General features: G+C 41.9%; 1 protein-coding gene across 2 annotated transcripts in view; it reads right to left on the minus strand.

The window, feature by feature from the left end:
• Positions 1 to 14,815, minus strand: part of ADGRB3 (adhesion G protein-coupled receptor B3) — a 780,347-nt gene that overhangs the window by 399,175 nt on the left and 366,357 nt on the right. For both annotated transcript variants that reach the window (XM_036871882.1, XM_036871883.1), the window contains exon 10: positions 10,963 to 11,157. In XM_036871882.1, coding sequence (XP_036727777.1) covers positions 10,963 to 11,157 — 195 coding nt within the window. The remainder of the gene's footprint in view (positions 1 to 10,962; positions 11,158 to 14,815) is intronic.

A 14,815-nucleotide genomic window follows, 5' to 3' on the forward strand; every position in this document is an offset into this window, starting at 1 on the left:
TTTTCTGAGTGCAGGGAACGCAACAGTGAGCAAGACACATGAGCGTTCCTGCCCTCACGGAGCTTACACTGTGGTGTGTAAAGAAAGGACATTTAATAATAAGTAATAATTTAAAACATGACTTAAGGTGATGAATCAAAAATAAAATAGTGTATGGGGCCAGGAGGGACTGGGCAGGGGAGGGCTGTGTGTGTGTGTGTGTGCACCTGTGTGGGCATGTGTATGTGGGTGTGTGTATGTGTGTATGTGCGTGTGTATGTGTATATGTGGGTATCTGTGTGGACGTGTGTATGTGTGTTTGTGTGTATGTGTATATATGTGTATGTGTGTTTGTATGTGTAATTGTGCACGTGTGTGTGTGTGTGACTGTGTGGATGTGTGCATGTGGGTGTGTGTATGTGCGTGTGTATGTGTATATGTGGGTATCTGTGTGGACGTGTGTATGTGTGTTTGTGTGTATGTGTTTATGTGTATATATGTGTATGTGTGTATGTGTATGTGTGTATGTGTGCACGCATGTGTGTATGTGTATATGTGTGTGTATGTGTATATGTGTGTGTGTGTGTGCGTGACAAGGCTGCTTCAGGAGGAACAGTCAGCAGGAAAGACCTCTCTGAGGAGGTGACATCTGAGCTGAGGACAGAGTGATGAAGGCGGCAGTCATGGGCAGGCCCAAGGAAGGGAGCCCCAGAACAACAGTGGGGCGAAGGAACACAAACAGAGAGGAAGCAATGCAGCTGGCATGGCCTTGAGCAGGGAGCTAGAGAGGAGACAGGGGGAGAATATTAATACAGGATGAAAAAGAGAGGCAGGGGCTCAGATGGAGAGGGGCCTGGATCCCACCATAGTTATGCGACACAAGTTTCAGGAAAAATAAAAATCTAACGTTGGCTGCTGAGTGGAAAACAGAGTACGGGAGAGTGAGAGTGAAAATGGGGAGGTCAGAAAGGAGTCCGTGTTGTCTGCTGGCTTGATTAGGGAACAAGGTGTCGTGGTGGTGGAGAGAGGGCAGAACAGGGACCAGGCCCTGGTTCCTAGAGGACACACAGCTCTGCTGAACACGCAGAAGGCACAGCAGAGCTGCGTGTGCCCGGGCACGGTGGGCTCAGCTCTGTTCCGGCCGAGCATGAGGGGCCTGGGATAGAGCTGAGAGCAGACGCCCCGCTGCCGCTGTCCCTACAAGCCTGAAGCTCAAAAGGTCAAAACTTGTGAATCCTTAATCTTAGTTGAAACCTGGAGCCTTTGGGGGAAAAATTAAAATGACCAGGAATAGAGCTGAATGGGATGAACTCAAAGTTAAGACACTGGTGATAAAATAGACAGGAAGAGGGCCAGGTGAGGGAGATGAGGGCTTAGGGGTAAGGAAGTAGGAAGGGGGGCGGAAGGACTCTGCAGTGGGGAGGTTAAGTCAGACGAGATGGACCAAGTCCGCAGCAAGGTGAAAACCCAAAGAGACTCCAAGATACAATGCCTTGGTCTCCTGTACTTTTTTAGCCTCCATGCATTTGGGTGATGACACTTGCACATGAGATGTGCAAAACCAGGAACACACCCAGGTTACAGATTAGGGCCTGGATAACTGATGTCCGATCCCTGTGATTGGGCTATGACTCTACTTCTTAGCCTCCCAGTCAAGAAAGTGTACAGAAATAAAATTGAGTAAGAGGAATATTATTACACAAATAATCTTAGGCTTGTTCTACTGTATTTTTTAAAGCTAAATAATCCCTAAAGAGTGCTTTGCCTATTTTTTTTAATAGGTGGTCTCTCAACGGATCAGGACAAAAAGTCACGTCACTCTGGTTTAATCTTTTGTCTAGAATACCTATCCTAGAAGCACATCAACTGGCCATTGGCAATGAGAAACCCTCAAGGATTCAGGAAGCAGCAGGTGATAATTAAGGACATCCCCTGGAAGGCATCAGAGACCAAGATATATGGAGAATATGATTCAGAGACAAGAAGCTGATGCACTGGAAAACCAGAGGATCAATGGGGGGACAAAGGGATTGGGGTATCAGGGTCAGAAGGTCAGCCATGGGGTCCCCAGCAGGCTGGGTCACCAGCCTGGAAGGCTGTGGTCAGAGGGCTCCTGCCAACAGGGCGGGGCTGTCCCAGACAGACCAGTGTCATAGGCCAGATCCAGAGGGTGTGAGAGCAGATTATTGAAGCATATATTCCCTAACATTCACTAGTTTAGGAGAAAAAAACCCAGAGTCTTTAAGGACATCTTTGTTTTTTCTTCTCGTTTTAGTCACAGATATCACAGAAGCTCTGACTCATTTTGGAAACAACATGGAACAGGGGTCCAGGAATCTCAGGCTGCCTTTCCCACTAATCTCACTGCTCTGCCGAGATGGAAGATGGTCCACCTGTGGAGTTTTGGAGCTGCTTGGATGGGCAACTTTCTACACAATGCTACGAGTCTTTCCAGGGCAAGGGTAAGATGGAGGGCTCCAGAGAGAGCAAGCAGAGAGTGGGTCTGCTTTGAGGTGCAGGTGACAACTGGGATGGGGGAGTGGAGAGAAGCAGTGTCTATTGTCAGCGCTTAGGGGGCCAAGCTTGGTGCTGCTTTACAGATGAAGGGTAAAACAGTTAGTGATGCTAATATGATTAAATATGATCATCAATTATTCCCAAGAGGGAGCCCTGCAGAGCAGCTAATCATAAAAACATCATAACAAGTGTGGCAAAATCTTCCTCAAATCCAGACAAGGCATGAGGTAAGAAGGGATCACCACATTTGGGCAGGCCTGGCTGATACACCGAAGGGCCACCTGGGCAGGAAACACACACACATCACAGGTTCACCCCTGGGATGCTGAAAGCAGAGCCATAGCGGTCCTGTCCCTGGGAAGATGCCTGGCACATACCTTCCTTGGCTAAAGGGAAATTCTCACAGTTCCTTCAAGATCCCCTATTGTGCGCTGAATTGTGTCTGCCCCTGATCCATGTGCGGAAGCCCTTAACCCTCAGTACCCCAGAATGTGATTGTATTTGAAGACAGGGCCTTTGAAGAGGTAATTAAGTTAAAATGAGGCTGGGTCCTAATCCAATTTGACAGGTGTTCCTGTAAGAAGAGGCATTTTGGACACACAAAATCATCAGGGGTGACACACACAGAGAAAAGGGCCATGTGAGGCCACAGGGAGAAAGCGGCTGCCTGCAGACCTGCCCACGCCTTGATTTTGGACCTCCAGCCTCCAGAACTGGGAGACAGTACACTTCTGTTGTTTAAACCACCCAGTCTGTGGTATTTATTATGGCAGCCCTGCAAACTGATACATTCCCCCCTAATTTTTTAAAAGAAAAATTTAATAATAAATGGAATCACAATAGAAGACGACCTGTACACTGTGCACATGCAAATCTCAACATTTTCTTAACTCTGATGGAAATAATGAGGGATTCTGAAACGACAAAACTACCTATCAGAGGCTTTATCATATTTTTCTTAAGCTCCACCCAAGTCATTCATGTACATCACTTGGCATGTACCAGTTGATAGGCTTCATTCCACAAACACCTGACCTTCTTAGTCGCCCTTCTTTTTTCCCCCATCTTTGTGAATACTCTGTATTCACCTACAGACATCCTCAGTTCCTCTCAGCCTACAGCCATCTTCCAAATTTTGTTCATGGTAGGATTTACTCACGTTGGTGGGTGAAGCAAGATGTGTTTATTAATATCTCACCCATTTCAGGCAGGTATTTGGTGTTGAATTTCTTCTTTCCGTCTTATAATAAGGGCACATTCTCAACACTACCTAGAAAGAGCTTTTAGTTGTACACGTTCTCTCTACCACAGAGAAAGAATAGGGAACCGTCTCAGGCTGGAAGCATTGAAATGGCTGCCGTTTGTGACTTGGAGCGATTGTCAGCTGGGAGTTGCCATCCTGGGCTCAACTTGGTTCCCACAGATCCAGGAATGCTGGCTATTGATTCAAGCCATCCTCTCATCCACTTGCTGGCTAACTTTGAAATGGCTTTGTGGTACCGGCCTTAAGGACTAACACTTCTTTTCTGACTTCCATTCTCCTTGATACATTCCCTGCCCTTCTCCTCTACTAAGAGTGGGGGAAAAAAAGAGTGGGAAAAAAGCAGTGGCCCATTCTTGCATAGGTGGTGCCATGAAGAATATTTGACCTTCCTTTGTTCCCAGGAGCGATAGCAAAATACATGTCTGCCCTGGCAGCAGACACCTGTGGTCCGGAGATGCTTCAGGTGTTTGCTCCACCAGAATCTCACCTTCCCAGATCATAAGGGTCGTCACCATGTTCCTTGAGCTTTTACTGTGTGCCATGTGCTGTATAAGTTTTACACAGTAACTCAACCCTCACGTCAGCACTGTGCATGGGTACCAGCATCCAATACAGTGGAAGAGAAATGGCCACACAGGGAGGTCCAGTCACCTGGCCAGCATCAGATAGTTAACAAGTAGCAGAGCCCTGACCAGAAGCTCGGGATTTTGACCACGAGCAGGCACTCTGAGTCATCACGCTTTATTTCCTTCCCTACCTCTCCTACTTACGTTCCAGGAAATTATTAATCTTCTGCTGCACAATGTTCTTTAAGCAGAGGATCTCAAGTCATAAGGTACTGTCTTGTAGGCTAGAGTTATACTACAATTCCAAACCTAAAGGGCCCGTACTAGATCTTACTTAGTCAAGAGAATTAGTTTCAGCATTACATGACGGCTTTGGATTGTCACAGCCATAACTGCTTCCCCATTTATCAGACCACTCTTTTGTATACAAAACATAAAAGCATCTCTCACTGAAAGCATCAGAGAAATAATACTCAAGGATCCTCACCTAGTGCTTGATGGGTAGCATGAGAAATATCCAACATACATGCTTGCCTGTCAAGTGTTTTAGGAAAGAAGATGCTTGGCTTATCCGAAATCACCAACTCTGCTTTCAGTTTAATTTCTTGATCACCTAACTCTGAGAATTTTATTTAGAATGTAGTTTGCCTTTAAGAAAGAAATTGGAAGCTGAGTTTTGAGCTTCCTATTTAATCTTAATCATTGGGAAATGAATTTTCAAGCCTAGAGAACATGTTAGACAAACAAGTGATTTTCAAACATTGAGTGGCGACCTGTTTGAGGGTCATGATCGACTTTTCATAACCAAATAGGAATGCCTAGAAAATACAAGAGTGCATTACCCACAGAAGAGGGAAATATTATTTGGTAAAAGTCTAGTTTTCAATTATATATTGATGTAAACTGTGTGCCTTACTGTGGGTCATAGTCAAAAACATTAGGAAAACACTGAGTTAGACCAATAGAAGTTTTGTCAGGGAACAAAAGGATGCCTGAAAAGAGACAAATCCTTGCATCCAGGAAGTTTGAGGGCAACTTTAAACAAGGAGTCTCTGTGGATACTCCATGTATGTATTCTTTCCAATTTTTCTTTCTTTACCCCCAAATATAAGCTGTCTCAGGGGCCTGTCTTTCATTCCATTAAGTGGATCATGCCTGCTTTTCTGGTCCACTGTCACTGAAACATGCTGTCTTTTTTCCAACCTCTAGGTCATTGCTGTAGCCTTTTCATGGGTTTCTTTCCCCCAGTCTTCCGTTACTCACTAATCGCCCTTATCCACCTCGGCCAGACCATCTTTCCAAAAACAGCACTCACATTTAGTAACTTTGCTTATAGAGAATAGCATCCAAACTCTCCTCTAGCTTTGATTCTCCTGCCTTCACGATCGACATTTTCCAATGTGAATCCCATTTTTTACCAGCTGTGGTCTTTTGAATGTGCCACACTCATACCATTTCTGTGGCTTTGACTGGAGTTTGATTATTGTTTCTGCACCCAGCTTGTTTCTCCAAATTCTATCTCAAGGCCTAAGGCTCCCATGAATCTTTTCTTATTGCTGCAGTTCAGATTCTATGTTTTGAGAGTTCCTGGAAGTGAGACACTGAACTCATATCTCTCTTCATCATTACCGATCTAGCCTCATTCATGAGTTATCTTTTCCTTCAATGACGTTGTAAGCAGCTTGAGAGCAAGGCCTATCTTTTACTTTTATGTTAAGAGTTACAATGCCAGAACTAAGGGCATTACAGAGCACCTACTCTCTGCTGGTCGACTCACAAATACCGTCATGTATGGGTTGTTACGTATTTAACCTGAATTACTTCTAAGCCTCACAACAACACTGGAAAATAGTTACCATCGAACTTCATTACTCATGGATTCCATATTTGCAAATTCAGCTCCTCACTAAAATTTATTTGTAACCCCCAAATCAAAGCTTATAGCTTCAAGGACACGCACAGTGGTGAATTTGAGTCACCCCATGCACAAGCACCCAGCTCAGGTCACATGGCCATGCTCTGAGTTTTGGTTTCAGCTCATATACTGTAAACATGCCCTTTTCATGGTCTATTGAATACTCAGGTTTCTTTCCATATTTTTTGTTGGTAAATTCTCTTGTTGAGAATGGCCATCAGCATAGTGCTGGAGGTCCATCTAGTATTCGTAAACCCTAGAAGGCTGTGTTATGCATTATAGAGAAAATATGTGTGTTAGATAAGGCATGAGTTTTATATATATATATATATATATATATATATATATATATATATACACACAATGTATATATAATAATAACATATATAGTTATACGTATAACAATAATGGAAACACACATAAAACAGGTCATGTATTAATTGGTCGATGAAAATTATATGACAGATTCTTGAAGGAACTCATCCTGTAGTTTCCCTATGAGTAAATGATTCAGTATTCTTTCATTTTAAAGAATATAACTACCGTGACTAAAGAGAATAGACTGTACTACTATTTCTTCTTTAGATATGAAGAAATAAGGTAGAGAAAGATTAAGTAATGTATCTGAAGACATCAGGATATTTATTGGACAAACTGGAATTTCAACTTGCGTGTCTGATTCAACTTTGTCAAGTTGCTGGTGTGGGTGTCGTGAGTTCATCCTCCGCTGATAGAATGAGACTCAGTATGAATTTTCCCAGGGGTGGAAAAAAAGACAACTTTTCCTCTCCTTTTCTTCCTTTCTCTTAATTGGATGTTCAGAGTACTCTTCTTAGTTTTTTGTGAAGTAAATTCCTCAAATATTACTACATTACTCATATTCACTAATTACTTGAACAAATATTTGCATGTCTACTATGCTCCAAGTGCCAAGCTAAGCCCCAGGGACCTAATTGTCTCTCCACAAGCTTAACATTTGCTGCTTAAGGGAGGCCTGAAAACAAATAACTACAATGTTATGTGAGAGACCTGCTCTAGTAGGGATATTTACAAGGTTTAAAAAAGACCAGACAATTAGGAAAACACTGAATTCTGCCCGAGATCTGAAGAGAAGACTTTTGAGTAGGAATGATTTTTGAGCTGGATCTTGAAGGACTTTTGCATCAGATTGGAAATGGGAAGAATAAATTACATAGAGGACCAATACGGGCAGAGGTTTGGACATATGACCAAGCCCCAAGGTTTGGAAAGAATATGCCTGAAGGGAAGGGACTTCTGGAGTAATTTTCTACCAGTTTCCCAAAATAAAACTATTACTATGTTTCATCCTTCCAAGACATAAAAGTACACTTTATTTTTTCCCCCAATTTTAACAGGGTGTAGCTATACTATCTCACTTTCATCAATGTATTAAATCAATTGTTTACTGAATCCAGCATCACCAGGCATTTTACATAAAATGTCTTGCACATAACTAGATTTAAAAGAATGCATTCTCTTTAAATAGTTTTTCTTAATCTCTCTTTGGTCTTTGTTCTTTTCCCAGTTTAAAAAAAAAAAAAAGGATAAAAAAAGCTCTATGGTAGTATCTATGTAGTTATTAATTTTGTTGTTAATTAATTCAACAAACATTTGTTGAGCAGCTTCTATAGTCAAGACTCCTGTTTGGGGGCAGGAGGACCTGGAGCTCAGCTAGTATCCAAAGGTGGATCAGGGATATTTCTTCTTTTTCAAAGATCTGCAGATGAGTACTAATTACTCAAGACATAAAGAGATGCAGGAGGAAAAGTGCTGCTGGAATTCAGAGGCCCAGAGTCTGTACCAAGAGACTGATTTAGGAGACAGAAACAAACAAGCCAGTCTGAAGGCATAGAGGAAGCGAAGGCCCGGAGCTAAGAACACACAGTGCATCCAGGAAGCAGGAAGTAGTTCACTTGGCTCCAAGTCTGTGAAGGGAAAGAGTAGTCCATGTACACAGCTGGAAAGGCAGGTGACCTACGTACGGCGGGCGTACTAGAAACCAAGACACAGGCTTCGGGTTGTCTTTGAGGAGGCCTTGGAGCCCCACTGAAGATTTCTGACTGAGGAGTGACAGAATCAGGGCTGTCCTAGGACAGCCAATAGGACCATGGTGTACAAGATGAGTAAGGATGTTGGTAAGGATCTGAGGGAGGATGAAAGGAAAGAGGCCATGGAAATAATGGAGGCTGGGGTAACTGGAGACCAAGAGAGGGAAACAGCAGTGGGAAGAGAGAGGAAAGACGGATGGAAGAGGTACCGCGTAGGCTGACCCAACAGGAAAGGAAGAGAAGGGAAAAGTCAAGATGACATTACAGTTCCAGCCTACGGACCACTAATTCTACAAGGCAAAGTAGAAAATACAAGAAAATGTGGCACTCAAGATGAGTTTAGCTTACTCCATGTGAAGCCTGAGGTGCTAGCCGATCAGAAGTGCCGAGAGCCCTTGAAAGTGGAGGACTGAAGTCGCAGTAAGGCTGTAATCAAGCAAAGACAACAAATACGTCCAAAAGATTTGTATAAAATTGTTTGTGGAAAGTAGAATAAAAGTGGTACAAAGTCCTCTAGAATTTCAGAGATGAGAAAGGTCATTTTCAGATGGAGTTTGGGGCTTGCAGTTCTGGCAATCAGAAAGACTTGCTGGAGCTGTGCCAGGAGTTTGACGGGCAGAGACAGAAGAAGAAGGACTTCCAGAAGAGGAAGGTTTCCAGGTGCCCGAAAAGACACTAATAAAGACAGTGAAAGAGAAAAACACAGCTCCTGTTTGTGAATGACTAGCACGCCAGCCTGCTGAGAATTCTGTGCGCATGTGGAGGACTAAGGAGAGAGTAGGAGAGAAACAGAGGAAGGTATTTCTGACCATGCCACAAGGACACCACCACCATCAGCCACGTTGCTCTATTTAAGTCAAGCCAGCTGATGTCCATGCCGAAGGCTGTGGTTACACTAATTGTTCATGGAGTCCATGCACTCCAATGAGAAACTCAATCATAATATGTCCCCAATACAACCTGGGAATCTTAGTTTCCTGAATTTCAGCACCTAAAAATCTTAAAGCCCTACACTCACGAGGGTTCGAAGAGGCCTGAGAGCTCACTGCCTGCACCCTTCTGCCTGATGTTTCAACCATGAACACAAGGATCTGAGGTTTTTCAAAATTACAGCTTGTATTTTATGTCAAGGGCTTCAGATGCTATTTTTCAATGTAAATGCCAATGGATAGAAGTATCTCAGAACTACAAGGAAAGGTTGTACTTGGCTTACTTAGTACATTTTTAAAACTGGAAAACTCTTTCATTCTTTGTAAAGAAACAAAAGCATCTTGGGGATTCCCTGGTGGTCCAGTGGTTAGGACTCGGCACTTTCACTGTCAGGGGCCCGGTTCCATTCCTGGTTGGGGAACTAAGATCCGGCAAGCCATGCAGTGTGGCCAAAAAAAATAAATAAAAACAAAAAAACCTCATAAATGCATCTCTGAAATGCTCAAATGACAGTAATCTTCCACCTCCCCTCCCTACAATGTATTTTTACAATTAAAAATGTATTCCTGGACGCTGGTGATATAATATAGAATGCAGTCCACTAACTCTCATTGCAGCTACTTTCAGCAGTATATGCATATAATTTAAATACTATATGCACCTCTATACAAATGAGGGCATTTAATATTATTTATGAATAATTCCATGATTCCAAAAAGCCTTCTATTCCTCTTTCCCTCAATAGCTGATCAAAGCAAAGCAAAACAAAAGAAAAACAAAGAACAAAACAAAAAAGCCACCCTCTGAATTCTCCAAGTGAAATGCAAATAAAACTCCCAAAGGAAGAGTAGGCTGAAAGAAGACTACCTGATGTGGGAGTTTTGCCAAAACTTTATTTAATGAACTTCATGCCAAGATACAGGAAGAACATTATGCTGGAAATGCAAAAGCCAACTCAACGTTCTTGGCAGGCGTACATTTCAGCCTAGGCGCAAGAAGAGTTTATCTGAAATGCAAACTAGAGTTGCATTAAATATGCCTTTTTTGCCATTCAACAAGCTTTGTCTTAATGGCAAAGGCAATTCTAAAACTGGATGAGTACTTAAACTTTACTATGGAAATAAATGATGCTCTTCTAGAAGTCTTCCATGACAAGAAAAATACGCTGTGGGGAGTTACTGAATTCCTTATTTTCCTACTCAGAACAGTTCTCTACTCGCCTGATATTTTCAGGCAATGGTTCCACAGAATTAAACATGGCCTTCCCCCTTCTAACAGCAAAACCCCAAACAAAACTTCAAGTGTGTCTTCTCCGCATGCTATAGTTAATGTGCCTTCATTATGCTTAATGTACTTTTAATAGTTTCCTATGGGAAGATGGTGATATTAAATGTGGGAATAAAATATCCATGCTATGACCTGGAATTTGCTATAGTGCCTTTCTGCTGAGGACTCAAATCACTTCACACACATTCTCACTCCCTATCTCCTGGAGGTGCATTACGTGCGTTTTACGGTTGATGACACCGAGGTATATAGAATGACTAAGGAGCTGAGGTCATTTCCAGAGCTCAGCTGAGCACGGCCTGGATGCCTTCCCCAGCAGGAGTGAGCAACCTCCCCTCCAGGCCAGGGAGCCCCCATGGTGGCTGCACTGGCTTCTCAGGACCACAACGGATCCCAAGCTCACTTGTTTTTCCTTCATGGAATCACCTCCCTTACCTGGACGCCATCAGATGCAGGGATGTAACTTGCCCTTTTAAACGTGTCTGTCACATTCCTGAGGATTTCCACGGACATCAGAAGATCACCTGCATAGAAGTTTTTCCTCTGAGTTAAATCCAGCAGTGTCTTGGTGACCTGGGACATCCCATCACCTGCCAGCATTCTCTGCCCTTTCGCAAGGTGTTCTTTGATCTGTGATGGTCAAAAGAATGGAATAAACATCAGAATCTTCATTACTGTTTCTTCACATATATTCATCAAACGAATGTACTGAAAACTGCAGGGACAACATTCCAATAGCACTAAAAGACCTGGGAGGATTTCAGAACTAAGTTGTGTGTACCCCAAACTCACATGGATAGACCTCTGCACCCATGTCCACACTTTGGCTGACTTGACGGACTTGCCTTTTCTAGTTTCCAGAAAACATAATTTAACACTTCGCAGAAAGCATGTGTTAATTTATGTTTTTAATTGAAATAAAAATAAAAAAGTTTTGCACGTGGTAAACAGGGGAGATTGTTCAGTGAGGTGTGAGCAGAGATGGGAGAGTATAAACACTTCAAAGTATCCTTTTATATTAACAAGCTGAGGTTAATAATTTTTGCCTTACCTCTTAAAATAAAGACATCTTTATACAGCAGCAAAAATGAAAAAGAATTTTCACGAGGACATTTAGCTTAAGAAAGACATTTAGTTAAACTTTAAAGGACTACTATGACAGACATGACTGAAAGCTAGATTATTTTGGCTTTATTTAAAAACAACAACAACAACAAAAACAAAAACCTCTCAGCTAGGTCTTCAGCAGCAGAATGAACTATTGAGATGCAAGCTTAAATTAGTTTGATGGCCAAGGAAACATGCTGTCAGTTTTCATATTTGCTTATCCTCCAGCCCAAGGGAAGAAAAGCAACTTATCATGTGGAAGAATGTTAAGGAAAGAGAAGGTAAAGTGATAGCACGGATCTGTTAAATGTTTACTTGTTTACTAGAAGGTTAGTCTTTGTCATCGCATTGTTAAATTTATGATAACAACGACTTATCAAAGGATCATGAAATAACCAAGAACTAACACACCAGAGAAAGACTGGACTAGAAAGGTTAAAGTGTAATAACTATAATCATCAATTTCCCATTAAGAAAAGTGCCAGCAAATCCTTTGAAGTATGGCAGTCAATCTGAGCGAATCCTAAAGTTAGGAATTTTCTTTAAAATGGATTTTAAAAAGGGCTATCTTGACACTTCAGATATTTAACTTTTCTCTAGTCTCTAAAGCTCTGTCTAAAAATATTTTGGGAAAATAAAAATCTTCAGAGACATTCTCTGTTCCCATCGTGTTACGTTAAAAAAACATAACATATATAGGGAATTTGTTTCTTGCCATTTTCTTATTTCATTTCTCTCCTGTCTCCCCTCAGTGGCAGCCATCAAGCCCTGACTAAAGCCAGAGGATGGGTGAGACATCAGTGATCTAATCCTTGCTTATCTCTGTGGTCTCAATGCCCATCTTAAGATGCAGACACTGTGTTGGCCAATCAGAAAGGATGCTGACCTCCAGTAGATGCCAGCTAGTGTACCACGATGATGTGTGCTACCAGGTTGACCTTCAGTCCTGCCTCTAATCTAGTGATAACTCTTTGCAATTTCCTGTTCAGGTCATGTGTGCTATAACATCCTATTTTTGCACTGGATATGCTAACCTCCTCCCTTACGTTGTCTCATGTTTATACACCACTCAAATAGTCCTGGTTCTTCTAAATATCTAAACAGAGTTAATCAACTCCTGTCTGTGCTGTCTCTTAATTCATATATACATCAACCACTCTATCACACTGAATTAAATATAATCATTTGCTTATATGTCTTCTGTGGGTGGTCTTTCCGAACCTTGAGGGTAGGTTCCTTGCCTTCCTCACAGCCTTAGAACACAGCACTGTAAAAGTTTGGTAGGGTGAATTCAGTTACGATATTCTAACTAGAGCTTTATGACAGAATATGATGGAATGGGCTTTGGAGCCAGGCCTGCCTAGGTTTTTATTTAAACTTTTCAACTTATTATTTATGTAATTGAAGCCATCAGAGACTCATTTTTTCATGTATCTTCTAAGCCTTGAAAAATATGCCTATATGGTTAAAAGTTTTTAAAATCATTTAAAAAAATTCAAATGAACTCACACAAGCCTACCATAGTCAGCACAGCTACTGCACACGGGAAAGCTCCCTGCTTCATCATGGTCTGTGTGCCCTACATGATCTGGTTCCTGGAGACTGCTAACACTTTCCCCCTGATTCACTGTGCTCTGGTCACTCTGGTCTTTTTGATCTTCCTCAACAACATTTCATACAGGCCTGTCTCAGGGCCTTTGCATGTGCTTTTCCTTTTGCCTGGAACAGTCTTCCCACAGAGATCCAAATGCTTTTTGTCATTTCCTCAGAGAGGTCTTATCTAACTTCTTATCTAAAATGGTATCCTTGTCATTCTCAATGATCTTACCCTTCTATTTATTTAGGTATTAATTTATGTATCTCACCTTTTTAAAAAAATATCTCACCTTTCTTCTTAGTGCTCAACCTTACCTACCATTGTACATCTATCTTTTGGCTTATTTGTTTTTCTGCTTCCCCCATTAGAACTTGTGAAAGAAGAGATTTTGTGTATTTTATTTACTGTTACATTCCAGTACCTAGAAGACATACTCAATATTTTGGACAAAAGAATTAATGAACAAATTATTGAATGAGTCCTTCTAAGCTCATGTAAGGTCATGGGAAGTCACTTGGAAGTCATCCTAAACTGTTCATCAACAGAGTCCATAGAAAACACTGATATCAAACAGCATGAGGTAAATCAACTACCTGACCTACAGAGACAGTGAAGCTCCTGGGCTCAAAAGTGTCTGCTTCAGCAGGTGGAGTGTGAAATGTTGAAGAGAAATGAAATTAATAAGGTCTACCTTAAAAAATGTCATAGAATTCAGTGTTCAGTTTGGTGCTGGCAATGCAAACCACAGCTGAGATGCTCAAAACCAAGGAGCACTTAGATGGTTCTCCACTAGGGATGTGGTGCAGCAACGGTCGCCAAGGTAAACTTCATCTGACTACTCAACTCAGCTCCCTATCTGTTATTTTGGCAACACCTACCTATGTCTGTGAGGGTCTAACTCACGTAGACAAAATTCATCCTTACCCGCAAACAAAAGCATCACAACATTGACTTGAACCTTGAGGAATACAACATTCAGACATGTTTTCTGTTTGCAGTAAAAATAGCACAGAAGGCTTTGGCTGGCTCAGCTAATCAGAGCTAGGAAAGGCAGTCTTTCACGTCTGGGTCAGTACTAAATGTGGCCCAGTCAGTAGTAAATTAATAACATCACTGCCATCTGACAGCTGGAATGAACTGTTCTCAGTCCCGCTCTTTGGAGACAGATGTGCCCAGACCACAACACCAGCTCTCACAATTGGCACTAATTAGCATCCTTCCTGGCATTGTCAGTGGAAGGCACCCAGCCAAGGCATAACAATACCTTGTAATGTTTGTACACACTAGCATAGGCTACTGGTAGCATTTATAAAGGATATAAAGGGTGTTCAGATAAGACAGATCCAGAACATATTCAGGTGGAAAACAATTCCAGTCTCTTGATCTTCCTTCCATATCAGAAGAGTCCTTACCTTGTGCCTACCCTTTCACTACCTTTTTCTAGAATGACAAATCCATGTTTATCTGCTGGGCTGTTATGGATCATGAAGAAATAGAGTTCAGATTGGGTTTGCTCACCTCACCTTTCTCTATTTTCATACTGTTCCTTTATTTGCATCCTTAATTTTCATCTCCATGATTTCA

The sequence above is a fragment of the Balaenoptera musculus genome, chromosome 12 (genome assembly GCF_009873245.2).
Source record: "Balaenoptera musculus isolate JJ_BM4_2016_0621 chromosome 12, mBalMus1.pri.v3, whole genome shotgun sequence".
In the NCBI taxonomy this organism is placed as follows: Eukaryota; Metazoa; Chordata; class Mammalia; order Artiodactyla; family Balaenopteridae; genus Balaenoptera; species Balaenoptera musculus.